We start from the raw sequence: 26,617 nt of genomic DNA, 5'->3' as shown, positions 1-26,617 counted from the left end.
GGCAAAGAGATTCAAGAAACAAGAAAGGGAAGACAAAAGGACAAGAGGACCGTGGGGAGGAGGGAGACAAAGAAACCCAGAGACACACAGAGGCCAAGAGTCAGAACTGGGGAGAGAAGAAGGAGGAGACGACGGAACAAGAAAAGGCTGAGGGCAATGAAAAGCAATAGAGGACGAACTATACTGGGAAACATCGTAAAACTGTAAAGAAAAGGAGAAAGATATAGTAAAACAGAGACCCAGAGTAACATACAGAGGAGAAAACAGGGAACATTGTAGAGAAAGAAACGGAGAGGCCAGAAAGTAAGTTTTCAGAAGACTGAAAGCGAGAATGATAAAAGAGGGGAAAATCAAAGAACTAGAGGAAGTGTTCACGGGCTTTGTGTGTTAGATGTGATTGGAAGGGGTCAGCCGCTCCAAACCTCGCAATTCTGAAACTTCCAGCTCTTGAGCCACAGTGGAGCTGGGTGGACCCCGGCTACGACGCTACCACACCAGGGCTTAGAGTTCTGAGTTCCGGGCGCCCCGCCCACTCCAGCCCAGTGACACCGCGGGGGCTGCGGTGACGTCACATGACGTCACGCTCCACCTGGGGTCTCACGCAAACCCGACAAGGAGAGGGCCCCTGGGGTTGTGCGCTGCATTTGCTCCCCAGGCGTTTGGAGACCGAGGATTTGCAGCGGCTCTGCGCGCAGAGCCTGCCCACAGCGCGCGCAGACTGGCCAGAGCCAGGTCCTCTCTGAGGCTCCGCGGGAAAAAGAGGGCGGAAAGCGAGTTGCGGGGTTAAGTGGGGCTCCGAGTTCCGACTTGAGTTCTAAGAAGTTCGAGGCCACCCTGCCTCCCTCCCCCCAGGTGGATTTGACCTGGGGACGGCCTAGGCATCTGCCCAGGCCCAGCCTTTCACTCCCCAGCCCGCCCCGGCGCTGGCCCGCGGCCTTCCGGCCTGGAGCACCTTTCCCACGTCCAGTCCCCATCCCGTGCGCACCCAGGCTGCGGGTGGCCGGCACCAACTGACCTGCACCGCGCATCCTCCTCGGGGGCCCGGGCCGGGGTTGCAGCCGAGGCGAATGCAGACGAACGTTGCGGAAGTGGACGCGCCCTGCGCGCCGCCGCTCGGCTTCTACCGCCTCAGGGGTGGGGCGCAGGGCCGGGGGTCGCCGAGCATTATTGGAACGAAAACGAAATAAAAGCGGCGTTAAGTGAAATAGCTAACTTTTTTATTAAATAAAAAGACTTAAATAAAAGGAACGGAAAAGAAGAAGAGTGGACCCAGCCTAAACGCAGGGTGCCCCGGGCCCCTGGCACTTCCCCCAGCGGCCGGGTCGGCTGCCCCTCCTCCAGCGGCCCCCGCGGGGGAAGCAGGTGGCCGGTTTCTAAAGAAAAAAGCCAAAACTTTTTAATTATTTACACGTTTGGGCAAAAGTACAAAGTATAATACATGCGCCCGGCCCGGGGGGTGCGGGCGGGGGGCGGAGAAACGTAAGGCGCTTTCTTGTCAGGCCTGGGCCTGGGGCGGGACGGGGCGCGGGGCGGGGGCTCGGATTGTGCGGCCGCGCGGAGCTCGGGCCCGACCCCCTTCCGCGGCCGGCCAGTCTGTGGCCGCGCCCTGGGGCCTACTCGGGCTAGGCGGCCCCTTCCCCTCTCGGCGCCGGTTCCCCCGCAGCCCGCCTGGGGGGTCCGGGGCGCCCGGCTGGGTGGGGGCGGCGATCCGTGGCGACGGTGCGCGCTGGTGGGCTCACACCAGGGAGGTGACAGCGGGAACCTTGGAACTATCCTCCTCCCAGGGCTGCAGATTCTGCAGAGCAAAGAGTGACGAGTTGTGCAGACAGAGCGGGTCAGGCTGGATGGAGTCGTTGAGGCTCTTTTGGAAGGCGTCGTGTTGCAGCTGCAGCATGAGCCGGCTCGCCTGCTGCCGCTCCGCCTCCCGCTCCTCCGCCGTCTGCCGCCTGCACCGGGGGAGGGAGAGGGACAGTACCGTCATGCACCCGGCACCGCGGGGCCGCCGGCGGGGCCCCGGCCCTCCCGGGAGCCGAGGCCATCCGGGAGCCTCGAGGCGCAGAACCCGTCTGCCTCCCAGCCCGCGCTTTACGCCCGAGGCTCTTATATCCAGGGAGCAGGTTAGGATCATTTGTTTTTGTTGTGTGCCAGAGGGTCTCCAGGAGGGGACTCTGCCCGCCGCCCACCTGCACGCCCGGGTATTGTGGCTTCACCAACAATAAAGATTGTTCCTTTCGCCAGATAGCAAGGGCAGGGCCTATGTGTAACTGACTTGGTCCTGCGGGAACCGGGGTCGCTGGGGTCCGCGGGTGAGCAGGCTGGCTCTGCACCACCCGCACGACGCCCGGGGGCTGGGTGAGTCTCATCCAGTTCGCCCAGGGCCTGTCTTGAACCCCTTTCCAGACGCGATCGCTTCGCCGTTTACGGGTTGAATCAAAACAGAGATCGGATAAAAACGCGGCTGGAATGGAGACGCGGAGATGGGGGGAGAGGAAACCGGCGTCCACGAGGATTGTTGAAAATCCGAGAGGGCGGGCTGGAAGAAGGAGGAGAAGGAGAGTGCGAGAGGCCCGTGTGTGTGTGCGCGTGTGTGTGTGTATGTGTGTGTGTGTGCGTGTGTGTTTGGGGCGGGGGTGGGTGAGAGGAAATCAAGTGAACGCAGGAGACCGTACAAAACACGGGGAGAGAGTTGGAGGGGCTCACGAAAGATGGGGATGGGGATGGAGGAGAAACCAAGGCGTGGGAGACCACGATGGAGAGAGAAGCACAGGCCAGTGAGAAGGGTGAAAGGAAGAGGTACAATCTGCGGAGGCGGGGTGGGGGTGTGTTTGGGGGAGGCAGAGGGGGGCGGGGGTAGTGGATAGCCTTAAAATAGGGCTAGTGCGAGGCTGCGGCTCGGGGCGGGACAGGTGAAGGGCAGGTGTAAGGTGGGCCGGGTCAGGCCTCTCTCACCGCCACTTGGTCCTCCGGTTTTGGAACCAGGTCTTGACCTGCGCGTCCGTCATTTTGAGGGACTTGGCGAGCGCCGCCCTCTCGGCAGAGGCCAGGTACTTCTGGCGATGGAAGCGCTTTTCCAGCTCGCAGATCTGCACCCGGGAAAAGGACGTGCGCGGCTTCTTACGCTTGGGCGGCGTCCGGTTCTGGTAGGGGTGGCCGATGCGCCGGGTCACGGTGAAGGGCGTGAGTGCGGCCGCCGCTGCGGAGACACAGGAGGGCCCCTGAAGCCCAGCCCGGCTCCGCCACCGTTCAGGCCCCATGCGGACCCCGTGGCGCCCCGTGGGACACGGAGAGCTCCGCTATTTCGCTGGTCGCGCGCGTTTCCAGCGACACCAAGCCGGTCGGGAGACGCCCTCGCCCCCTGTCCCTTCCCCCGGGCACGGGCTTATTTTCCTGCAACTCTCCGATTACCCTCCCCACTACGGCTGCCCGGGGCCCTGAGGCCGAGGCCTCCGCCGCGCTTGGGCCTCTGAAATGGTTTCCGGGAGTGGAGCGCACAGGGCGCGGCGCCTCTGGCCCCGAGAGGGCGGAGGCCTGGAGCCTGGTCGCCAGCTCTGCTCACCTGTGAAGCGGTCTTTCACGAAGCGGCGGCTGCTCTCCATCCAGGGGAAATTGAGGCCGCCCAGGCTGGAGACCGTGGGCACGGAGGGCATGGCGGGTAGCGCGCTTGGCAGAGGCGGTGGCACGGCCCCGGGCAGCGGCCTGTGCGCCGGCACCCGGATCACGCCTGCGGGCGCTAGGCTCAGGTTCACACTGTAAGATCCCGCGTCCTCGAAGGGCGCGCCGAGGCCCGCAAAGGAGGCGGGCAGAGACGGGTATGTGGCGCCCGGACGGCCCCCGGGGGGCCCTCCCAGGTAGCTGGCGCCGTCGGGGCCCCGCGGGGCGGGTGCGCTGTCCTGGTCCGGGCTGTTAAGGATCTGGTCGATGCCGAAGCTGATGGGCTCGTGCGGGTGCGGGGTCTGCGCGCTGGCGGGCGCCTCCATCCTGGGCTGGCGGAAGGGCTGGGCTGGGCTGGGCGGGGAGGCGGCTGGGTCCCCGTCACGGCGCGGCCATGGAGCGCCCGGCGCCTCTCGTCGCACTGAAACTTTGCCAAGAGTGCGCGGGCCCGACAGGCTCTGTGTCATCTTTCTTGAACCGAACCTGGAGTTTCCGCTGCTAATTCCTCTCCTGCCGCAGCCATTGGCTGCGATCAACAAGCCTCTCTCCTCTCATTGGCTCCCGGCTTTCAATAAAGGCCTAATTCATGGAAATAGGAGCTTAGGGACTGTTCCAAGGTGACATCATTTTAACAAACGAACAATAGGTCAAATTTATTAGCAGGGATAATGGGCGGCGGATATTAGCGCCCGAACCGCAGCCTCCCAAACCCGAAATCTAACGAAGCTGCAATTAGCAGACGCTCCCCGCTCCTCCCGGCCGGGCCGCTTCCCAGACACCGCGCTGGGCGGGTAGAGCGCTCCGCTTGTGAAATTGTCTTTTGCTGAGTGGGTTTTCGTTTTCTTCCAATTTTTTTTTTTTTTCATCTGAGCAAAAGCCAAACCAAATGCATCCTTTCAGGTACAATGGAGTTGCAACCCCGGGACGACCCGGCGGAATCCGCAGAAGCCCCTTGGACGCTACCGCCGCCGGAGGAACGAAAGGGACGCACTCCCCGGGGCAGGCTTCGCGCTGCCTGCGCGCGGGGCGAGGGGAGCACCGTAGCGTTCTCCGCGCCCCGGAGGACGCCGACCCGCGTGGGGAGAATTCGCCCCCGCCCGGGTTTCGGCCGCGGCTTCGCGGCCACTTTGGAGACACTCCCTGGCTCCGGCCAGGCGGACCGAGGCGTGACTCGCAGGTGCCCACGCGTGCCAGCTGCGGCTGGGCTAGGGACGCGGGGTCGCCCGGTGGGGAGCGGGGACCTGACTCTCGAAATTCGTTGCAGGATGGAAGGGGGCTGTGGTCGCGCGTGGGAACCCGCTCGCGGCTCGGCGGGTCTAGGGACTTCGGGTTCCCGAATGTCAAAGGCGCGGGCAGCTCCTAGAGCAAATCGCGGGATTTCTTTGGGAAACGCGAGTGGTGAGCCCCTCCCGGCTCCAGTCCAGTTTGGGCGCTGGAACCACTCCCCGTTCTGCTCGCGCCTCAGTGACTGTCTACCCGGCCCAGGGCACCGTGGACAGGACCGCACACGAAGTAGTCACCTTCCGCTGCAGCTTTGGGGAGACAAGCGGAATCATTTTCTTCCAGCGAATTCTAAAATCGTTAGGTGCAAACTCTTTGAGTGTCGCACCCCTGGCCTGGGTTCTTCCTCCCGCTCCTTGTGGTGTGGACAGTGGTGAGAGCTCGGATGTGCTGTTGTTGGCCAGAAGTGTGTTCAAATTTGGACTGGCCACTTCCTCGCTGAGTGACCTTGAGCAATTGACTCCATATATTTAGATTTCGGTTTTCTCGTTTGCAAAAAGGAAAATAATGCATGCATGCGGGTTGTTCGTGAGCCGCGAGTGAGATATTGAGGGAGCGCAGAGCACTGGGCCTGGCGCGTAGTAGGCACTGGGCAGAGTGGCTCACCTCCCACTCCATCCCCCCAGAGTAATGGCTGATGTATTATTGTTGTGACTCTTGTTTATTTTGTTGGCAGTTTAATTTTATTTGCAGGGGCTCAGTACGTTGGAGAGAAAGGTGTATTTGTCTACCAGTAGGGTCAGTTTCAGAGGACGGGGAAGGACAGGAGGTGCAGGTTGGGGATTCTTTCTCTGTTCTCCCAGCAATCCAAAGGCGTCAGGATTTGCAGGGCCTCCAGGCCTGGGTCTGGAGTTAGGTCACTTGCCCGCTGTGTGACCTTGGGCAAATTGCTGGCCCTTGCTAAGCCTTCCTGGTGGGTGTGGAGAGGGAGGCCCAACAGTGAGGAGTGAAAGCTGCAGGATGCCTGGGGTCTGGGCAAGTGCTCCGTCCACTTCCAGCGACAGGGACCCTCAGATGGGGTAGATGCCATTGCCCTGGCTCCAGGGGGCCTCCTGCTTCTAATTCAGGCTCTGCCACTGGCAGTGTGGGTCCCTAACCGCCCCTCCCAGAACCGCATTTTCCTTATTTGTAAAACAAAAAGGGCACCAGCTACCCCCAGGGTGGCTGTGAGAACAAAATGAGATAACATCTGTGGCAGTGCCTGTGTGAAACTCTGGCGGTTATATCATAATAACTTTAATGACAACTATAAAGCTACTGTAGCTGAGAACCTAGCCTGTGCCAGGCAGGGAGGTGGACACTTATTTATTCTTCACAAAGACCCTGTGAGGAAAGGGCTGTTAGTGGCCCCAATTTCTCACTAATGAGGGAATTGAGGCTTTGAGAGTTCAAGGGAAGCACAGCTCCCCACTTGGGGGCTGGAGTTGGCACCTCACCAGCTCCACTTCCCTTCTGGCTTCCAGTGCCCGGGACTCAGGGCTGCCCTTGTCACTTCAGACACTGTTAAATCAGGACAACAAGGCCCACCGCACAGAGGTTTGTGGCACGGAATTAAGGCGTGGGTGGCACAGCGCTGCTCCCACCCTGTGTGCTTAAGAATGGGATTCCCACCTCAGTTTACCAGCTGTGGACTCAGGGAATTATTCATCCTCTTTATGCCTCAGTTTTCTCATCTAGTAAATAAACCTCATGGGATTAAATAAGCGCCCCAGGTAAAGCCTGGCACGGGTCAGGGCTCTGCTTCACTGCTTGGGTTCCGGCTTCCTGAGATCCACGGTTCCTCATCATCCAGCCCTGTCATACAGATGAAGGAGCTTTGGGCCACTAATCATAAGCCTCCTTTCACTTCCTATCCAGATAGCTCTTAGGCAGCTCAGGAATGGGGGTAACTTGGTTAGTCCCTAGGACAGTGGTTCTCAGAATGTGTTCCCAGAGCAGCAGCATCAGCATCACTGGAGAATTTGTTAGAAATGCAAATTCTTGGACCCTCGCCAGACCTACGGCATCAGACACTCTGGGTAGGACTCGGCAATCTGTGTTTAACAAGCCCTCCAGGTGATTCTGATGCCTGCTCAACTCTGGAAGCCAGTGCCCAGAATATGGTCCATCTCATCTGAGTTTTCAAGTGTGTTGTTGTAACATTGTGGGAAGATTCTCTCAGAATTTGCAACTCTCATACGAATCTGTACTAATACCTTCCACTTCTCATTCCCCGTGTTGCTCATTCATGCCTTCTCCTGATCATACTTGCCAAAGGTTTGTTATTTTGTTGGTTTTTTAAAAAGCCTTTGATGTCATTATCCCCTTTTAAGATGCCACCTCTTTCATGAATGTTGTGGTTTAAAAAAATATTTTTTCCTTCTTTGCTGAGTTGAAAATTTAATTTGTCAATTTCTTTCTTTTTAAATAAATGCATTCAAGGGCATACATTTTCCTCTGAGCACTGTTTTGGCCAGGTATGTTCTGATATGTATTTGGTGTTCCTGAGGTTGTAATTTCTTGCTGCCCTTGTAATTTACCTGCTGTCACTTGATCAGTGAAAGAGATTAGGAAATGAGAATTGTAAGAACTGGGGATGAGGATTCCCGGGGCTAGAGAGACTTTCAGAATGGAGCACATCCTCTCCTCTTCCCCAAGAAGAAGCTGGAAGAAAGGGGTACGGCTGGTGGAGGCTTTGCCGAGAGTCATCTAGAAGAGGGTGGGGCTTCAGGGATGACAGGCAAGATGCTGGGATTTCCAGCTGGCCCATGAGCCCAGCTGTGGGAGGCCAGGTTCCTCCAGGCTCATTCTGCCATTGACTTCCTGAGTGAAATGAGACTCCATTTCCCTGTCTGTGAAATGGGGTAGAGACTGAATCAGGACTTTAAATGTATTTGGGTCAGCTACCCTATTTGAAACACGGATGAAAATATTGTGGTCTGCTTCCATAGAAAAAGACAGAAACACATAATTTGGCACACACACCATGTCACAGGTTGCTGACCTGCCGTGCTGTTCTTGGCTTACACACCCTAGTTAGGAGTCCCTAGGGGCCCTTCCAGTTTTCCTGATGGAAGGCTCTAAAGACACTTGCCAAAATTTATTCGCCCATTCATTTATCTATTCAACGAATATTTACTGAGCACCTACTCACATTTCCTGGACCATTCCCCAGCGCAGGGACTTGCTTTCCCCATCTAACAGTGGGCACAAAGCAGTCTGAGCTCTTCATCACTGCTTCCCCCAGTGGGCAGGACCTAGGGAAGAACCTTCCTGAGGAGGTCTGATCAGTCTCAAGACTCTGCCAGCCAGTGGAAGGAAAAGGCCTTCAGATGTCGGCTGTTGCTTGGGACCCCCCACTGCAGGTCACGAGGCTTCAAGGACAGTTGACTTACGGAAACAGTCTCTTGTCCAAGGGCATGTAGTGGACAGGGGTGGAGCTGGGATTTGAACCCAGGACTGTTTAGACTACAAAGCCCACATATTCCCCTTTACCTCACACCCCTATTTGGGGGTAGGTGGTAAAGACTCTAAGTCACAGGACTGAGTGGGGAGGGGAATCAGTGCAGGGTCCGGGTGAATGAGCCCAAGAGTGGCGGTGAGGGCTGGCCATAGTGGGGCTCACTTGTCTCCCCTACTGGCTTGGGAGTTCCTTTTGGGCAAAATGGTGTTGGTGGCATTTGATCCCATGTCCCAGGGCTGGGTCCAGGGCGTGGAGGACTGGAGGACATTATCAAGAGTTTGTGGTATTAAACTCAATAGCACAAAGCAAGGTCAGACAAGGGGATAAGAAAAAGGGGTCAGAATTGGGCGCAGGCATTTGTGTGCACTCAGTTCGTCATTCACCTCCCCCAGCCCTGCTTATGGCTGGTTCCTTGCATCCTTTACAACCCAGGCCAGCCCTCACCTCTCTGCCCATCCTCCAGAGCAGCACCCTCACCCCATCATCCCCTCTACCCATTGATTTTCGTCATTCCCCTCGGAACCGATCTTATTTATCCTGCTCACTAGCTTTATCTGTGGCAGGTGAATGAATGAGTGAAAGAATGATTTCCAAGGCGCTTGGGCTGTGTCAGACCCAGGCCCTGGCAGGGAGGCTGGCAGCAGCCTGAGGAAGCTGACCCTAGGGCTGGAGGTTAGAGGAGAGGGAAGCAGGGCGAGATTCCTTTCTCCATGGGGTGGGGGGCTGGTGGAGGTTATAAAGGGCATGTGAACAGGGACTGTGCAGATGGCAGCATGCGCAGGGTGGCAGGAATCGGTCAGTGTGCGCAGACTCGGGGGAGCAAGGGCAGGCAGGGTGGGCAAATACATGGGGTGGCCTTCTCAGGGACCTCCAAACCTGATCTCATGCCCTTGTTTCCTTCCCCTACACCTTAGCCATTTTTCCCATTTGTGCTCCGCAACTTTCCTCCTTTCCTGACAGATTTCTGTACTAAATTTGACTTCGTTTCAACACTTTCGTTGGGCAAATTACATTGAATGTTGCAGGTACCCTTTATGGTTTATTTATTATGATACTGTTTGTATCTCACGCTTATAAATAACTTATGTTATAGCTTTTGTTTGTGGAAATGTAACTTACATATTTTATTACGCTTTCTGTAAACCTCAAAAAGAATCTTGTCAAGGAAGCACTCTTATCAGCAATCCAAACTATGGGACGTAAAAACCGACACTAACATTATTTTTTAATATGCCAAGGAGGCAGGTTACTCTTGCTGTAGTTTGAAAGGTTTGCTGTCATTGTAAACTTGCACCTCAATAAAACATTTAAAAGTCTCAAGAATGATTTTGGAAAGTTCAGGGAGGAGGGTGAATCGGTGGCAGGACCCACAGACACAGCACACAACGGGCCCAGGTCCTGGACTGGCCTTTCTCTGGGAGTGCCTAGTCCCACTGTGGGTGTCAAAGTGGTTCACATCGAGCTTTCCCACCCAACTGTCCCCTAGGCCCAGCTGTGAAGGACCTAGTTCAAGGAATTATAGTGAAAAAGAAACATGAGTTTTGAGGTCAGGCAAATCTGACTTTGAATCCTGGCTTGTCCATTTTCTAGCTATGTGGCTTTGGGTCAGTCTTTTAGTCTCAGTTTTCTCATCTCTAAAATGGGGATAATAATTCTTCACATTCTTCCTGGGAAGCATAAAATGAGATAGCAATTTGCGATGCTTAGTGGGTGCTCAATAAATGATAGCTGTTCTAATTATTTTATGTTCATCTTAAAACTTTCAAGACCAGGAGTGGTGGCTCACATCTGTAATCCCAGCACTTTGGGAGGCTGTGGCAGGTGGATCTCTTGAGCCCAGAAGTTCAAGACCAGCCTGGCCAACATGGCAAAACCGTCTTTACAAAAAATACAAAAATTAGCTGGGTGCAGTGGCATGGGCCTGTAGTCTCAGCTACTCAGGAGGCAGAGGTGGGAGGACTGTTTGAGCCCAGGAGGTTGAGGCGGCAGTGAGCTGTGAGCATGCTATTGCATTCCATCCTAGACAAGAGTGAGATCCTGTCTTTAAAAAAAAAAAAAAAAGAAACATTTACTTTCTCCCTTTTTACTCTGCCCTGCTTTTCTCTTCAGGTACTCCTTTCCCTCCTCATCATAAGGAGCTGAGTTCTCTGAAATATGACTTCCCCAAAACTGCTGAACATCTAGATCGGGTTTCCCATATGCCAGATCTTTCAGTTTCTTCAATTGTTCTCACCACACCCACTCCGTTTTTGGTTCTCATGTGCAGCTGTTGGTAGTCAGCTAATCTGGTCACTAATCTCAGCTAACAGCTACATGGCAAGCCACTTTTGCATTTTGAAAGGGGCCCCCACTACCATAATCCGTAGGTACTTCTAGGTTGTCAGGGCCAATAGAAGGGAGTCCAGAAGGCTAGGAGGGTTTTTCTGCGCAGTTCCGATAATCACACTTAGTGCAGGGACTCTACGCTCCTTTGTCCCCCATCCTAGAGAAGCCTGATTGGAAAACACAGAATAACAGAAACATCCGGAATACAGGCAGAATACATCTTTCTCAGGGGCCAGGTTCTGAAGTCAGTGTGGAAGGCAAAAATTGAGCAAAGTAAAAATCCCTTCAAACTGTTTCTTGCTTGAGCATCCCTGAAGCAGCTGGCTTGACTTGGCACCCACACTGCATGAACCATCCATCTATCTGTACACTAGAATCCCATCAGAAGGGTGGGTGTGCAAACAGCAGCCCATCTCATCCTCTTGGAGCACATTTGTGAAGTGGTAGGCCCCTTGGAACTGCCAGCACTATTTTTTCCTGCTGTTCACTCTGAGTTAAGTTGGATCCACGTGTGATCTGATTAGACCCAGCAGCCCCATTTCACACGGCCTCCATAGGTTTGTGTGTCTGTGCATGCCTTCTCCTTGAGACAGGATGTCCCTACAGGGTCCACTCCCACGTGGAACTTCAGGTCTCTTCTCAAGAATCCCACTGTCCCTCACCAAGGCAGACGCCGGCAGTCTTGGAGGCAGAGTCCCAAATCTGGTTCTCATCCACTGTGGGATGAGTGTGCAGTATGTGTGATCCTTAAACATCCCAGCTTCCCCACTTCCTCTTCCTCCCTCAGTAAGGGCTCAGAATGGAACCTGACCCTCTAAAGGAAAAGAAGGGTTCCTTTCCAGGTTCTAAGAAAGAAATTTCCAGCTAAAACTCAACCTCTCTAGCAACGGCCAGACAAGAGTTGTGGCAGACAGCTTTGAAAATGGCTCCCAATGGCCGGGCGCAGTGGCTCACACCGGTAATCCCAGCACTTTGGGAGGCCGAGGTGGGCGGATCACGAGGTCAGGAGATCGAGACCATCCTGGCTAACACGGTGAAACCCCGTCTCTACTAAAAATACAAAAAATTAGCCAGGCGTGGTGGGCGCCTGTAGTCCCAGCTACTTGGGAGGCTGAGGCAGGAGAATGGCTTGAACCCGGGAGGCAGAGCTTGCAGTGAGCGGAGATCGTGCTACTGCACTCCAGCCTGGGCGACAGAGTGAGACTCCGTTTCAAAAAAAAAAAAAAAAAGAAAATGGCTCCCAATGATCCCCGCCTTAGTGATTTACTTCTAATGAACAGAATACAGCAAAAGTGATGGGATGGCTCTTCTGAGATTAGGTTATAAAAGACAGCGACTTCCAGATTGCTGCAATCTCTCTGGCTCTTCTCTGATGAAACAAGGTTCCATGCTGTGGGCTGTCTGTCCTGTGAAGAGGCCCATTTGGGAAGAAACTGAGGTAACAACCAGTGAGAAACTGACTCCTGCTAACCATCACGAGTGAGTCTGGATGCAGAGCCTTACCCAGTCAAGCCTTGAGATGATCACAGCCTGTGAGAGAAAGACAGCCTGAAACCCAGCTGCAAATTCCTGACCTACAGGAATTGTCAGTTAATAAATGTTGCTGTAAGGCACTAAGTTTTGGGGTAATGTGTTATGTAACAATAGAGTTCTGAGAAACAGATTATAATGGACCTAAATATTAACTGGTTTCAACTCACCATTCTGAAATACAGGTCTTCCTTACAAGGGGCCAGGAATTCCTTTGAGGTGAAACAGATCTGGGTTCAAATCTTGCCTGTGTGACCCATGTAAGCTACAGACACCATCTTTGGGCCTCGGTTTCCTTATCTGCAAAGTGGAGCTAATGCTGTCTAAACTTTAGAGGGCTGTTGTGAGGACTGGAAGAGATCATGTATGTAAAGGGCACGAGAGATGTTCAGTAACCGTCTGCCGAGTCTTCTCCAGCTGCCGCATGCTGCCTGCAGTGTGCCCTGCGAGGCTAGCTCTACTAGCAGGTCCTGTAGACGTCAGCAGTGGGGCAGGCCTGACCGGTCCTCTGAGAACAGCTCTCCAAGGCCAACTCTGATGGAGCCATTCTTGTCTGCTATGAAACCACCAGGTGACCTCTGGCAGTGTGGCAAGGAGAAGCGAGTGCCCATGGTCATTTTCTGGTGAACATTTTAATGCAAACAATATGGTGCTTTTAGATACTAGACATTTGTAAAGAAAACAGTGCCAGAATGGGACAAACTTTCCTTAACACATTTCTGTGAGGTGAGTGTGCAGTTATAAGCCTTCAAGAAACAGAAATTCATGTCAAACTTCTCTGAACAGCTGATGTTTTTACAGAATTCAGAATTTGCCTTCTCAAGGAAAATTATATTTCCCATTTCTAATGAAACATAGTGTAAGGCCCAAGCTTATTTATCCATTAAATACTAGAAGTAACCCCATAGGTAACGTATGTTCCCCTGAGTTCCTTCATACGCAGAAGACAAGCATTTGAGATAAACGTGATGACTCTGCTCTTATATGACAAGCCTATTGCAAAACTCAACTCTCAAGAAAGGTTCCAAGAAACACGAGTCTGAGAAATGAGATTACAACAGGAGCCTGTGGATTTACTTATTGTTCAACAGTAAGGCCAACCTTTCATGTCTTATCAGAAATAAAGGATACAATATTTGTTATAAGCCTGAATCATAAAAACAGCAGTGAGATAGTAAAACACTTGACAGTGGGCGATCTCAAATTAATAGCCTAGTAACAGTAGAGCACAAACTGTAAAGGTCTTCTTCATGTTCTGGGTTTGGGTTAAGTCAGAATCCCAAGTCCCAACAGTAATAAGAGTTTTTGTGGAGAGTTGGAAACCAGCTATTTCTCATCCTCTGAAAATCTGAATTTTAGCACCTAGAACTGTTTTGGGTAGCCCTAAGAAGGCAGAGCTGCTTCAAATATTATATTCTAATAGTTACCTTCACCTTCTCTTAAAAATTAAATGGAGGCAGAGGACTGGGTGCGGGCACCACCCAGAACTTCTGACTGGGGCTACATGACTCCTCCTGAAGAAATATCTCTGCAGGCAGTAATTGCACAGCTTAATTCTTCTAGACTGAACCACTTCAGATTTATGCCAGTGAAAAGCAAACATTGTTTGTAAGTCATTTAATTGTGTTACTGTCTCTCAACTTTATCAGATGCAGCTGAGGCAGGGAGGCCTGCGTGTGGTCCTGTGGGATGCTCTGTAGTGCTTCCAGGCTCGTTCTAAATGCTCACAGCCCAAAGTCCCTAACGCTGCTTCTTCCAGACACATAACAAACTACTCATTTAACAGGTTCCAATGGCATTCGTCTCAATCCAGGATCCATGGTGAAGGCTGCATCTCCAACAAATTGACAACCTTGATTGCAGAACCATAAACTAGTACACACTTAGGTGCAAACCTGGTTTATTATGTTCTTTGGTTAAATATTGTTTCTACATCCTTTCAGAACATTAGGAGAACAAAGATAATATTTGATAGAAAGACTGAAAACACATCCTTTGCTTTTCAGAGAAAAGACTGAGTTTACACTGTGTACTGTTAGAAATTCTTATAATTAGGCTAGACGTATAAGAAGGTAGGGCTTTTGCCGTTGCTTGTATGTTTTGAAAAATACATTCCCCTGGGCTAGCCAACATCACTGTCCTGAGACCCAGACCTTCAGGAGTCTCTTGACAAAGGCTGCTCCGCACGTGGTCAGAAAAGTCGGGTCAGCTCATCATGTCGAGGCTGCATGGTTCAGTGTTGCCATCACTGCGCAACGCCTCTGCCACATCTCTTCTGAATACAGACAGATTTTGGGTGAACCTGCAGAAAGAGGAAGAAAGGGTCGAGGGTAGTAATGAGGCAAAGCCTCCATGAATTTCTGGACGATAAGGCCATTTTGGAGTTCAGGACTTCGGGGAGCCTCCTCCTGGAGGACGGCTCTAGATTTCAGCTGAGCTCCTTTCTCTCCACTTTCACCACCATTGCTGTTCTGCCACCAGTACTGCCAACCCCTCATCTCTTCCTGGAAAACAGGGTTGCCACTAAATTCACTCTGACCATCTTGAGGTGTACATTTTGTGGTTCTACTTTTAAAAAACAATTTTAGAAAAGTTAAATTACACATAGATAGTAAGGATTATAAAAAAAAGAACAAAAGTTTATGTGCCAGGCATTGGATTGAGTTTACTCATCAAAACTCATTTAGTCATCACAAGTCTTCCCTGAGGTAGGTATGAGTATCCTCATTTTACAGAGAGAAAACTGAATTTAGTAGCTGAAAAAGAGGGGGCACTGGGTTAGACTACCTGGGTTCAAATCCTAGCTCTACCACTTATGAGTCAGGTGATATTGGATGAATACTTAACCTCTTGTCTTGGTACCTAATATGAGTAGTTACCTCAAGGGACTGCAGAAAGTGAGAATTTAGGCTGGGTGCGGTGGCTCACGCCTGTAATTCCAGCACGTTGTGAGGCCAAGGCGGGTGGATCACCTGACGTCAGAAGTTTGACACCAGCCTGGCCAACATTGTGAAACCCCATCTCTACTAAAAATATAAAAAATTAGCCAGGTGTGGTGGTGGGCGCCTGTAATCCCAGCCACTCAGGAGGCTGAGGTGGGAAGAATCACTTGAACCTGGGAGGTGGAGGTTGCAGTGAGCTGAGATCGCACCACTGCACTCCAGCCTGGGAAACAGAGAGAGACTCTGTCTCAAAAAAAAAAAAAAAAAAAAAGAATTTATTGAGTCAGTTTGAGGCAATGCCTGTATGCCTGTAAGTACTCAACACAGTGCCTGGTACACGGAAAAAAGTCAGTCTTCACTGCCTATTACTCTCATTAAACTACGAGGGCCACCTGCCTTCATTTCACAGGGCAGCTCAGGACGCAGTACACAAATTTCCAAGCCTTAGGTGAAGTAATTTCCACCGAGACACCTAGGGCTTCTCCATTCAACTCTCATCTGCTGGCTTCTGAGGTTGTCCCTTTCTGCGTGATAGAGGATCTTGAAGTGAGCAGTCAAGCGAATATGTCTGCATACCCCAACTGACTTGGTCATGTATTACCAAAGCCCAGGCTGGTAACTCCAGAATACACTGTGGCTACTGGGATGACTGATGATTTGCATTTCAAATGGAGCAGCATTTGAATGCTACCATATTTATAAAAGGATGGTGTAGACCTTTTTTTTTTCCCCCTGAACACATGCTTTTTCTCCATCATTCATTACTGTCTGTCTTTTCTACTAGAATGTAAGATCCATGAGGGGGAGGAACCTTAAATAATTGGTTTACCACTGGTAACCCCAATGCCTACACAGTAGATTCTGAATAAAGTTTTGTGAACTAAATGAATGAATGAATAAAGTCAGACCTAGCTGATAAGCCTGAACCTATCTCCTTTCATTTAGATCTCATTGGCAACTGAGATACCAGCCATTCTTAAAGAACAGGCAGAGGGAGAAACTAATACTGTAGGTCATAGGTCCCAGGTGCCATGCTTCACTGCGTTCTGTCATTTAAACATCACAACTGATTATCATCATCTCCATTTTACTGGTAAAGAACCTGAGGAGTAGAGAAGTTAACTGCCTACTGCCACACAACCTAAAAAGGCCAGATATAAAATATCTTAAAAAACTTTTAATTTTAATTTAATTTTATTATTTTTGAGACAGAGTCTCACTCTGTTGCCCAGGCTGGAGTGCAGTGGTGTGATCTCAGCTCACTGCAATTTCTGCCTCCCAGGTTCAAGTGATTCTCCTAGCTCAGCCTCCTGAGTAGCTGGGACTACGGGCACGTGCCACCATGCCCAGCTAATTTTTGTGTTTTTAGTAGAGACAGGGTTTCACCCTGTTGGCCAGGCTGGTCTCAAACTCCCGACCTCAGGTGATCCACCCACCTTGGCTTCCCAAAGTGCTGAGATTACAGACGTGAGCCACTGTGCCCAGCCAATTTGTTTTTTAATTGATACATAATATTTTTACATCATTATGGGGTACATGCAATATTTTGTTATATGCACAGAATGTGTAATGATCAAGTCAAAGGATTTAGGGTATCCATCACCTGGAGTATTTATCATTTCTATATGCTGGGGACATTTCAAGTCCTCTCTTTTAGCTATTTTGAAATATACAATACATTATTGTTAGCTATAGTCAGGATCCTAACTCAGCTGTATCTCGGGTCTGTCTGACCTCAAGGCCTACGTTTGTTCAAATGCCAGGAAGTCTTTCTTCATTTTCCATAGTGGATTTGCACTTTCCTTCTTTTGATCTTTCAATTACAGTTATTTTTTCATATCTCTCCTGTTGAATTGTAAACTGCTTAAGGGCAGAGACTACATTTTATTAATCTCTGCATCCCTGTATAATGCCTAGTATGACGCCTGGAGGAAAGCAAATAACCAATAATATTTACTGAATGGAATGGAACTGGGTCTAGGATCACAAGGTGTAATAGAAAAGGGACATCCATGTGTGAGCTGTGTCAAGCACGAGAGAGTTATTTTCAACAAACCTGGAATGTCTACTTCCCCCAGTGACACACTACTGGGCAATGCTCACCTGTCTCTGTTCTTGACGGACAGGTTCTGCTCCACTCCTTCCATTAGGTTTCTGAAGCACTGGGCAAGGACCTCCTGCTTGGGGAGGGGCTGGCTGTTTATCAAACTTGCTCTCAGTTCACTGAAATACTGATGGGAGACAGAATAGTGTCAGAGCTCCGACTCCAAGTCCCGCCCAAAGACAGCTGGTAGGGGGTGGATAGACCAGCTCTCATCTACTCAGGGCTCACTAATGCTCAGAGGAGTTTTTGTCTAGGTCCACTTTGAACCTTAAGCACTTAGAGAAAATCCATGCCATAGAGACACTCCTAGTTATCAATTCTATGATCCCTTCCATAAAATGTCTTGCTGTAATTGTTCTAGTGTCACTGCTTAGGCTGATGAAGTCCTTGCCTCCTCTGTGGGGGACTGAATGCATGCTTTTCCTGACTCTCATCTCTACTAACCACAGAAAGACTGAAATGGGAGGGGCCCCCAGGCTGAAGAAAATAACTAAAAATGCCCAGGGAGCATTTTAAGTGACTGAAGGCAAGGCCAAGGGTCTTTCCTCAGGCCTTTTCATCTTTCCTGGCTTCAGTGAGTCACTCCTTAAACGACTTTGGGCTTTGTTCCAAGTCTCTGTCCTTGGGGGTTAGAATGGGTTTACTCCTCTGAGGTGGGGTACTAGAGGGGCGTGCTTTAGTTTGGGGAGAGCTCTGTGGCACTAAGGAAAATGTCTGTCATGCCTGCTCACAAACACCTGCACAGCCTTTTCTTCTCTGCTGAGGACTGTGGGCTTTTATACACACACAAGTTCTGATACTAAACACAGCTCCTAATCATTGGAAACAGCCTAATTTCAGCACAAAGACAACATTTTGCCAGTCATGCATGTATTCTTCCCAGCCCCAAAAGCATGATATTTAATTTCCATCATACATTAAAACAGCTTACATCAAAAAACACACATAATTAATACGTAGTCAGACTAATACTTAAATACTATATATCAGAGGCATTATACTTAAACCACAATGTCTCACTGAACAAGATTGGGAATGCACAAAACTACTTATTTTTCCCTTTTATAATGATGCAGTGACTCACACCAAATAGAAAATTATTAGTTTTTCATCCTAAACTGTGAAATATTGCCTCCATCAGTAAAGTATAATATTGTGATGTCATAAGCTTTTTCTAAACACTGAATTTGCCCTTATTCCCTCTCAATCATTTTAAAAGAACTGCTCTCTTTTATAGAGCTTGGATTTAAATCACAATAACACCGAGGGAAGATGAATGACAGTGCTACTGAATGTGGCTAAAATTGGATACTTCAGCACAGGTGAATGATGAGACAGCTCTTCTCTTTTTGATATATTTTCTTCTTCTATTAGTTTCCTTCCAAGGCTGGGATTTTAGTTTGAATTTTAATGCATGCAGCTGCCTCTAATCTCACTGTCTTTTTCCCCAGTACTATCTTATTGTATAGACAATTCATTCTCCCAAGCTGTAATGCACTGTTCCTACTGACTACTAGGGAGATACGTGGGTTCAAGAGGAAGCTGGAGAGGCTTGGGAGGTAGCCCAGGTGGTGAGTCCTCCAAAGAAGCTGGAGGTGTGCTCCCCAGATGAAGGGTGCTGGTTCTGTGAGGAATCCCTGATGGGCTGCTGCTGTCACCACCTAGGGCAGTGGGGATCTCAGATATAAAGGGTGGCCAAGGAAGGCAAAAAGGGTTGTTGCTCAGAATTCTCCTGGAATCGGGGGAGTGGAGTGAGGGCAAGCTGGAAACACTACTGAGCAAACCACCCACCTGGTGAGCGGGGGCTCTGGGCTCCAGAAGCACTCGTTCTGAGGCCTCTGCTTACCTGAAGAAGATCTGAGGCCTTTGGGGAAGGGCCTTGTAGGGGAATACAGCCTCACAGAGTTCGCAAGGTCCCAGTTCAAATTCAATTGGCTCTGCTCCTCTGTCCTTCGTCATCACAGCTCACCCTAGTTTACAGCTGCTCTCTTCTCCCAGGGACCACCTCCCGTGACTTCCTGCAATCACACTCACCTTCTCATTGAGCAGGATGAGCCCCAGGAGAGGCCTGGATACTGACCACTGGTTCCGACAGTCTTCAAAGACAATGGTGTTCATGAGGACAGACATCATCTAGAAGATAGAGTCACATAAAGATTGAGATGCCTTGGCTCAGAGATCCCCCTAATCCCAGGCCTTTCATGTGCTCAAATTCCACCCCTCCATCTTGCTAACAGCTATGAAAGCTCTTTCTGGACAAACGGTCTAGACTCTGGAAGCTTATAAGGCTGCCTGTAGAAACTGTTGGCAAAGACCCCCAGCTAGCTCCCTGTGGAAGAGCTTCTACCTCTGAAAGCCTTGGTGAGAACATTCCAGATGGGCATAAGTCAAGAGGTCACTGGGCCAAGATGATCAGTCCCTGCCTCTCAACCCTGATATGCTTTCCTCTATGCTAGGGCACCAGGCAAAAGCTCAGCTCACCTTCCTGTCTGCCTCCTATTTCACCTAAGAGGTTATGTTATAGAGAGATGAAATCTCTCCATGGCCCCTCTTGGAGACAGGGAGGGGAATGGGACACATTCCATGTGATCCTGGAACATCATGTTTCCTGCTGGCTTAGGCTGTTCAAGGTTTCTCTTCACTCTTCGTTCACTAATTCACTCACTCACTCATTCATTCCTACATGTACATTACTCATCCGTTCTCTTAAATTCAGCCTGTAAGATCCATAGGGGAGATAAGATAATACAGGCATTTACCACAACCTCTGACGTTAAGTAGTTTGAAACCTCCTGGGGGAGACTACTTAGGAGAGAAATAACAGGAAATAGGGCTGGGCAAAGTGCAGTGGGCATGCAGAGGAGGCAGGGATGACTCTGGGTCCTTGAGAAGTCAGGGAAGACTGCACGGAGAAGGTAACATTTAAAGAGTTCATTATAAATGTGTTCTAAGCAGAGAAGGCATCAAAAAAGGAGGGTGGGGATGCACACAAAGGGTTCTGCCATGGTAAGAAACTTAGCATGACAGGAGAGAAGAGACGTGGGCCAGAGGTGAGACGCCAGTGCCAGACTGGAAGACCCTGCTGAGGAATCTGGACTTCATCCTGATGGTAGCGGGGAGCTAGTGATATGTTTGCAGCACAGATGACACATGCTCTGATTTGCATTTAAGAAAGATCTCTCTGGGGACATGTAGAATGTGTACTGTGCAGGTGAAACTAAAGGAGAAAGACCAGGGATGAGGCTGCTGCGATAGTCCAGGCAAGTGGCTGTGAAACAGGTTTCTGTCATTCATGTGGAGCTGATGATACAGTTTCTGCTTCTTGGACTCTTTACCTCCTACCTCTAAGCTCTTCTGTTCCCACAGCTCCAGAACTCCTTTCCCCAAAAGAGGGCAGGGGAAACGGCAATTACGTGGCAAAGACCACTGCACACACCATCCCTTACTGGGCTTTGGTGGCCTGGCTTGTTTGGAACACAGTTGGTTTTGTCTTCTGGTATTTTTTGAAATCCAATTTATCCTGTGATCTCAGGCAAGTTACTGAACTTCTCTCTGTGTCTCAGTTTCATTAACTATAAGGAGGGAAATAATAATCCAGCACAAGGAAGCTCTGAGAATCAAATGAGATAGTGTACATAAAATGCATTGCAAAGAGTAAAAAGTGCTATAAACATTTAAGAGATATAGTAACAGCAATGAGCTTCTTTGCCGTTCTAAACGTCTGCCATTCTATACATCATCATATCAATTAGGCTGGTTGCACATGAAATCTGCCAATTGCATATTTATGGTATGTCCAGTCTCTCTGGGGAGAGGCTAGGACTTAAGCTTGGGATGTTGAACATCATTTGCAGATCACGAGTTTCCATGTACAATCTAACAAGCCACCCAAAGTCATAGAGCCACAAATTAAACTGACAAGCAAAACTAACAGATCCATCTAGACAGTCTAAAATATTATGGGCTTCACAATCTGAAGGCAGAACGGATATTTTAATGGAAAAGATTAAAGTTAGAGGCATCAAATTCCTCCAGTAACTGAAAAAGCATCTTGAAGTGATGCGCCAATTACGTTATATGGTTCTCCTGTGTATTCATTTGTCTGAATGCATGTATTTATGTCTGTAATAAGTAAGGAGATGTTTGAATAAAACACTTTTCTAAAAATAAACTTTGCTAAAATGGGTGATTTTTTTTTCTTTTTTATTCTTTTGGAAATACGAAAATTAGTGAGCAAATCGGCTTAAATGGTACTGACATGGCAGCCCATATCCAGAATTATTTTTTGTAATATCTTACAGTAGGGTATGGGGGAAACAGCCAACCAATGGGGGCAAATTCCTCTGGAGAAGGAGCATGTGGAAGAATACTGGATGAAATGCTTAAGCACAGAATCGCTTCCCAGGTCATATGAAATCTCTGGTGGGAGGCTTTCTGTGGTTAACGACACAAATACAGGAATACTGAAAGGAGACAGCTCTTGACAATTCTGCACCACCCGGCCCACGGTGAGTCACCAGGTACCATCAGTATTTGGTACAAGGAATGGCTGCGTGAGCTGGGGCTCCAATCCTTCAACTTCTGCTCACTTCCAATACTGCTATAGGGATGGCTGGAATGGCTGTTTCAAATCTGCCCAGCTTCTGGAGGTCTATATCTAAATAAAATTAAATTAAACAAATGTGCCCAACCTAGGCTACATTTTCTAGGGCCTATGTCTGAAAACACATACGATATCTACTGCATTACCCTGAGCAGCTATTCTGCCATACCAGGAAAGGGCCCATTTCTGAGGCAGAGTTGTATGACTTGGTCCACTTAGGAAAAGCATGCCCCACACCGCCTCAGCTGCTTCCTCATTCTCCTCCATTCTTTCCACAGGATTTGGCAGGAGTGTTAGGAAATTTCTCTCAACGAAGAGAAACCAACGTGGTATGGTAAAGCCAGGCTTTGGAGCCAATCAGAATGGAGCCCCAATCTGGCCCTGCCACTTAACTTGAGACATTGGGCGAGTCATTTCACTTATTTGAGCCTTTATTTCTTTACATATAAAATGGAGGACAATAACAGCTACTTCAAAGGGCTGCTGTGAGGAATAACTTCTCTGATATATATCAAGCATTTGATACTGTGCTTGCCACATAGTAGGCATTCAATCTACTGCTCCTCCACTGCTACTGCAGCTACTCTCTCAGGTCTAGCCCAGTGGAATTTCATCGCTCAATGAAGGGCCCCAATTCATGTCCTGATTAGATACAGATAAATGAGATTATAGTCTCTTCACAACTATCTAACTTTGTTGAGGGTTGCAGTAAAACACAGACACATATACAACCAAAACAGGAAACAGTTCAGAAAGCATCCTTATTTGATCTGGCACATGTTATTTGTAAGGATTTTGAATGACAATGTTTCTGTTGTTCTGAAAACCTGTAATTCTAAATAAAACACAAAATTACTCTACAAATATCTGACATGGAAAAGTAAAACAAAGCAATGTGGTGTGATCTGTATCTCTGTTCATTCCCCAGCTCTTCTCTTATTCTTCTACCCTAACATGGGATGTAAAGCACAAGCATAAAGCAAATTGGACTTTCCTACCCAAATACGCTGTGTCATACTTTCTTTTTCTTTCTTTCTTTCTTTTTTTTTTTTTGAGACAGAGTCTTACTCTGTTGCCCAGGCTGGAATGCAATGGCACAATCTCAGCTCACTGCACCTCCGCCTCCCGGGTTCAAGTGAGTCTCCTGCATTCAGCCTCCTGAGTAGCTGGGATTACGGGCATGTGCCACCACGCCCGGCTAATTTTTGTATTTTTTTAGTAGAGACAGGGTTTCACCATGTTGGTCAGGCTGGTCTCGAACTCCTGACCTCGTGATCCACCTGCCTCGGCCTCCCAAAGTGCTGGGATTACAGGCATGAGCCACTGTGTCTGGCCCGAGTCATACTTTCTCTATGGCAAGGCGGCAACTAAATGCTCACTATTTATTGAGACAGGATTTCACTCCTATCACTCAGGCTAGAGTGCAGTGGTACGCTCTCAGCTCACTACAACCTCTGCCTCCTGGGCTCAAGTGATCCTACTCTCTCAGCCTCCCAAGTAACTGGGACTATAGGCATGTGCCACCACACCTGGCTAATTTTTGTATTTTTAGTAGAGATGGGGTTTCACCATGTTGGCCTGGCTGGTCTCAAACTCCTAACCTCAAGTGATCTGCCTGCCTTGGCCTCCCGAGGTGCTGGGATTACAGGTGTGAGCCACCGCACCTAGCCTGTTCATTTTCATTTTTAGAGATAGGGTCTTACTCTGATGCTCACGCTGGAGTGCAGTGGTGTGATCATGGCTCACTGCAGCCTCAAACTCCTGGTCTCAAGCAACTCCACCTCAGCCTCCTGTGTAGCTGGGACTACAGGCAGGTGCCACCATACTTGGCTAATGGTTTGATTTTTTTGTAGAGACCAGACCTCTTTTTGTTGCCCAGGCTGGTCTCCAATTCTTGGCCTCAAGCAATCTTCCCCTCTCAGCCTCCCGAAGAGCTGGGAGTGAGCCACCGTGCCTGGCCGAAATGCCCAATTTAAACCCCGTCTGTTCTGTCTCCTGCTGAAATAGAATAGACAAAGATGTGGTTTGTGTTGGATGCTTTACTGCTAGACAGTGAACTGTATTTTTTTCTAAGAAAGTTGAAGGCTCAGTGGGTCTAGAATCTGATGGCTGGACCTTATCAAAGAGCAGGATGGTTGGAGAAATAGGAGCAGAGGCTGAGAAAATGGAAAAAGCCTACTTGAATGAGTACAGGGTGATGATTGCAATGGCAGTGGGGTGGGGAGACTGGATTGCAAACTCCTGTGGTACTGTATCCCCAGGGCCTAGGGTTAGGCACTGGCACACATCAGAGATTTAGGAAAGAGCAACTGAAAGAGTAAATACATAAATGAATAAATGCAAAAGGATGAATGAAGTATCATAAGGTCAAGTATAAAGAGCTAAAGAGTTGAAAGGGCACTGTACAGAAAACAGGGAAGTTCTTGTCTTAATCTATGACTAAAACTTAAAATGGTTACATACTGCAATTAATACATTGTTCATTTGTGAGGATCTTGTTTTTGTGTGTACAGCCTGAGAACTCTTCCATGCCACTGCTGTCCTATAGCCAGCTCCAGAGAGTGACTTTGTAGGGGCTTGCAGGTTGCAAAGGTCAAAGGCCAGGGCACCATCATTTCTAATGACAAGAACTTTCACCTAAGAGTAGGCTGTGCCTGACAAGTATTCCCACCATCCAACAACAATAATAGCCCTCATTTATGGAGCATCTTCTGGGTGCTCAGTGCTCTGCTGGGCACTTGCATACACCATCTCTAATTCTCAACTAACCATGGGAAGTAGATATTATTCCCATTTTATAGACTAAGGATCTGAGGTTCTGGGCAAATAAGTAACTTGTTCAAGGTACTGCAGCTACCAGGATATGAAGCTGAACCGGGATATGTGCATAGGTCTGCCTACGTCCATCATGCCAGTCTGCTGGCTGCCACTGTCTTGTTGTCTGAGTGAGGACCAAGACCACCAGCATAGTGGCTGAGGCAGTATGACCTACTTTACACATCTGGAGGACTGATGGTGTGACAAAAAAGGCTCATTTCTGGCCACGGCTCATTCTTCCACCTTCAGTGAATCTCTTAGGTATGTGGTCCATGTGTACCTCCTCCATTCAGACACCCTTGCCGCCTACTGATGAGTGAGGCCACCACTGAAATTCTTGTGGTTAGAATCCAGGGTAGTGATTCCTGGAGAGTTCTCAGCAGACCTTCCTGCCTCCCACCTAAGGCTTTTATAGCAGAGTTGGTCAACATTTTCAGACTCTCATGATGAACAATGGCAGCCTTAACAGGCTGTCTCTGGAAAATGGTCCACTGAACATTTTGATAAAAATAATGACTTTCCTCCCACCAAAAGTAATGTACACAGCAATTTAAATTAACAAAATAGGAAGCATTAGTAAATTAAGCCAATTTCCCTTGAGTAAAATGAACACTTTTTATTGTTTATGTTAAGCATACTGAATAATATAACTAAAAAAAATTCCATAAAGTTCTAAGAAACAGGAGAAAAAAATTCAGACTATTCCCTCCTGCTCCCCATTGGTACCATTAAGACAAAACTGAAGCTAAAGTGATGATATGAACCCTGGTCCAGCCTGGCCAACATGGTGAAACCCCGTCTCTACTAAAAACACAAAAAATTAGCCAGGAGTGGTGGTGCGGACATGTAATCCCAGCTACTCATGAAGCTGAGGCAGGAGAATTGCTTGAACCCAGGAGGTGGAGGTTGCAGTGAGCTGAGATCATGCCACCGTACTCCAGTCTGCATGACAGAGTGAGACTCCATCTCAAAAAACAAAAAACAACAGCAACAACAAAAAAGAAGGCTCTGGTTTAGGCGAAAGAAGGACAGACCAAAAAGACAGACCAAAGAAAAGGTGAGAGACCAATGACAAAGCATCCCTGTGTCTGGACCTGGATAGGGGGTGGGGGTTGGGGAGGGCAGAGGACAAAAAAAAAAGGATGATCAGAGCTGTGCCCAATAGGGTATGCACCATAGAACAGGATAACTTAATCTGTTACTCTTTTTTTTTTTTTTTTTTTGAGATGGAGTTTTGCTCCTGTCGCCCAGGCTGGAGTGCAATGTTGTGATCTCGGCTTGCTGCAACCTCCGCCTCCGGGGTTCAAGCAATTCTCCTGCCTCAGCCTCCCAAATAGCTGGGGCTATAGGCACGGGCCACCACACCCAGCTGATTTTGTTTTTTTTTTCTATTTTTAATATACATGGGGTTTCACCATTTTGGCCAGGCTGGTCTTGAACTCCTGACCTCAGGTGACCCGCCCACCTTGGCCTCCCAAAGTGCTGGGATTACAGGCGTGAGCCACTGCACCCGGCCAATCTGTTAATCTTAATTTGTCAGTCTTAATGGGAAGAGGAATAGGATACAAAATTATCTGTACTTCTGACCAAGCTAGATTGTCCTTCATTCTGATTCAATAAGTTGGTCATGTTTTGAGGAACAACCAATAATAAATGCATCTAAGTTTCAAGAGCTGCTTCTGATTCTCAGGAATTTTCTGGCACTTGTCATTGGCCTTTCAGAAGGTCAGTAAAAGAGAAGGGGAAGGCTGGCCCGAACAAAAACAATAAAACAAAAACAAACAAACAAAAAACATGGTTGCTTACAGTAGAGTAGGATTTGAAAAAGCAGAGAAACCTACCCATCTCCACAGCAATTTCACCTAAGCCCCGTGCCCTGGTTGGAGACCCAGGATTAGGCAAAATCTGAGTGCTACTGAAAG

General features: G+C 49.1%; 2 protein-coding genes across 6 annotated transcripts in view; both read right to left on the bottom strand.

The window, feature by feature from the left end:
* Positions 1-1,195: 1,195 nt before the first annotated feature.
* On the bottom strand, positions 1,196-4,153 carry TLX3 (T cell leukemia homeobox 3). 2 transcript variants are annotated; one of them, XM_031011328.3, is made up of 3 exons: positions 3,557-4,153; positions 2,950-3,193; positions 1,196-1,946 (listed from the first exon to the last, which is right to left on the bottom strand). In XM_031011328.3, exons 1-3 carry the CDS (start codon positions 4,116-4,118, stop codon positions 1,736-1,738), a joined length of 1,017 nt encoding a protein of 338 aa, XP_030867188.1. In that variant the 5' UTR covers positions 4,119-4,153; the 3' UTR covers positions 1,196-1,735. The 2 variants fall into 2 exon arrangements, with proteins under 2 accessions (XP_030867188.1, XP_030867189.1); XM_031011329.2 differs by having other exon boundaries at positions 1,853-2,533.
* A 9,959-nt stretch (positions 4,154-14,112) lies between these two features.
* Positions 14,113-26,617, bottom strand: part of RANBP17 (RAN binding protein 17) — a 428,680-nt gene continuing 416,175 nt past the window's right edge. For 2 of the 4 annotated variants that reach the window (XM_019028430.4, XM_063706956.1), the window contains 3 exons: positions 19,310-19,408; positions 17,275-17,402; positions 14,113-14,531 (listed from right to left, as the gene is read on the bottom strand). In XM_019028430.4, coding sequence (XP_018883975.4) covers positions 14,435-14,531; positions 17,275-17,402; positions 19,310-19,408 — 324 coding nt within the window. In that variant the 3' untranslated portion in view covers positions 14,113-14,434. Of the gene's footprint in view, positions 14,532-17,274; positions 17,403-19,309; positions 19,409-26,617 lie in introns of those variants that run through there. The other 2 variants (XR_010133994.1, XR_010133993.1) reach the window with 2 other exon arrangements.

The sequence above is a fragment of the Gorilla gorilla genome, chromosome 4 (genome assembly GCF_029281585.2).
Source record: "Gorilla gorilla gorilla isolate KB3781 chromosome 4, NHGRI_mGorGor1-v2.1_pri, whole genome shotgun sequence".
Lineage (NCBI taxonomy): Eukaryota > Metazoa > Chordata > Mammalia > Primates > Hominidae > Gorilla > Gorilla gorilla.
Note: the sequence above shows the minus strand (reverse complement) of the source record. Positions and strands in the feature narration are given on the sequence as shown.

Excerpts from the sequence above, each read along its gene's own strand:
- TLX3 (XM_031011328.3), bottom strand. The coding sequence starts at position 4,118 with ATGACACAGAGCCTGTCGGGCCCGCGCACTCTTGGCAAAGTTTCAGTG. Across the intron at positions 3,194-3,556 it reads CGTGAAAGACCGCTTCACAG|CGGCGGCCGCACTCACGCCC; the intron begins GTGAGCAGAGCT and ends GTGTCTCCGCAG. Across the intron at positions 1,947-2,949 it reads AACCGGAGGACCAAGTGGCG|GCGGCAGACGGCGGAGGAGC; the intron begins GTGAGAGAGGCC and ends CCCCCGGTGCAG.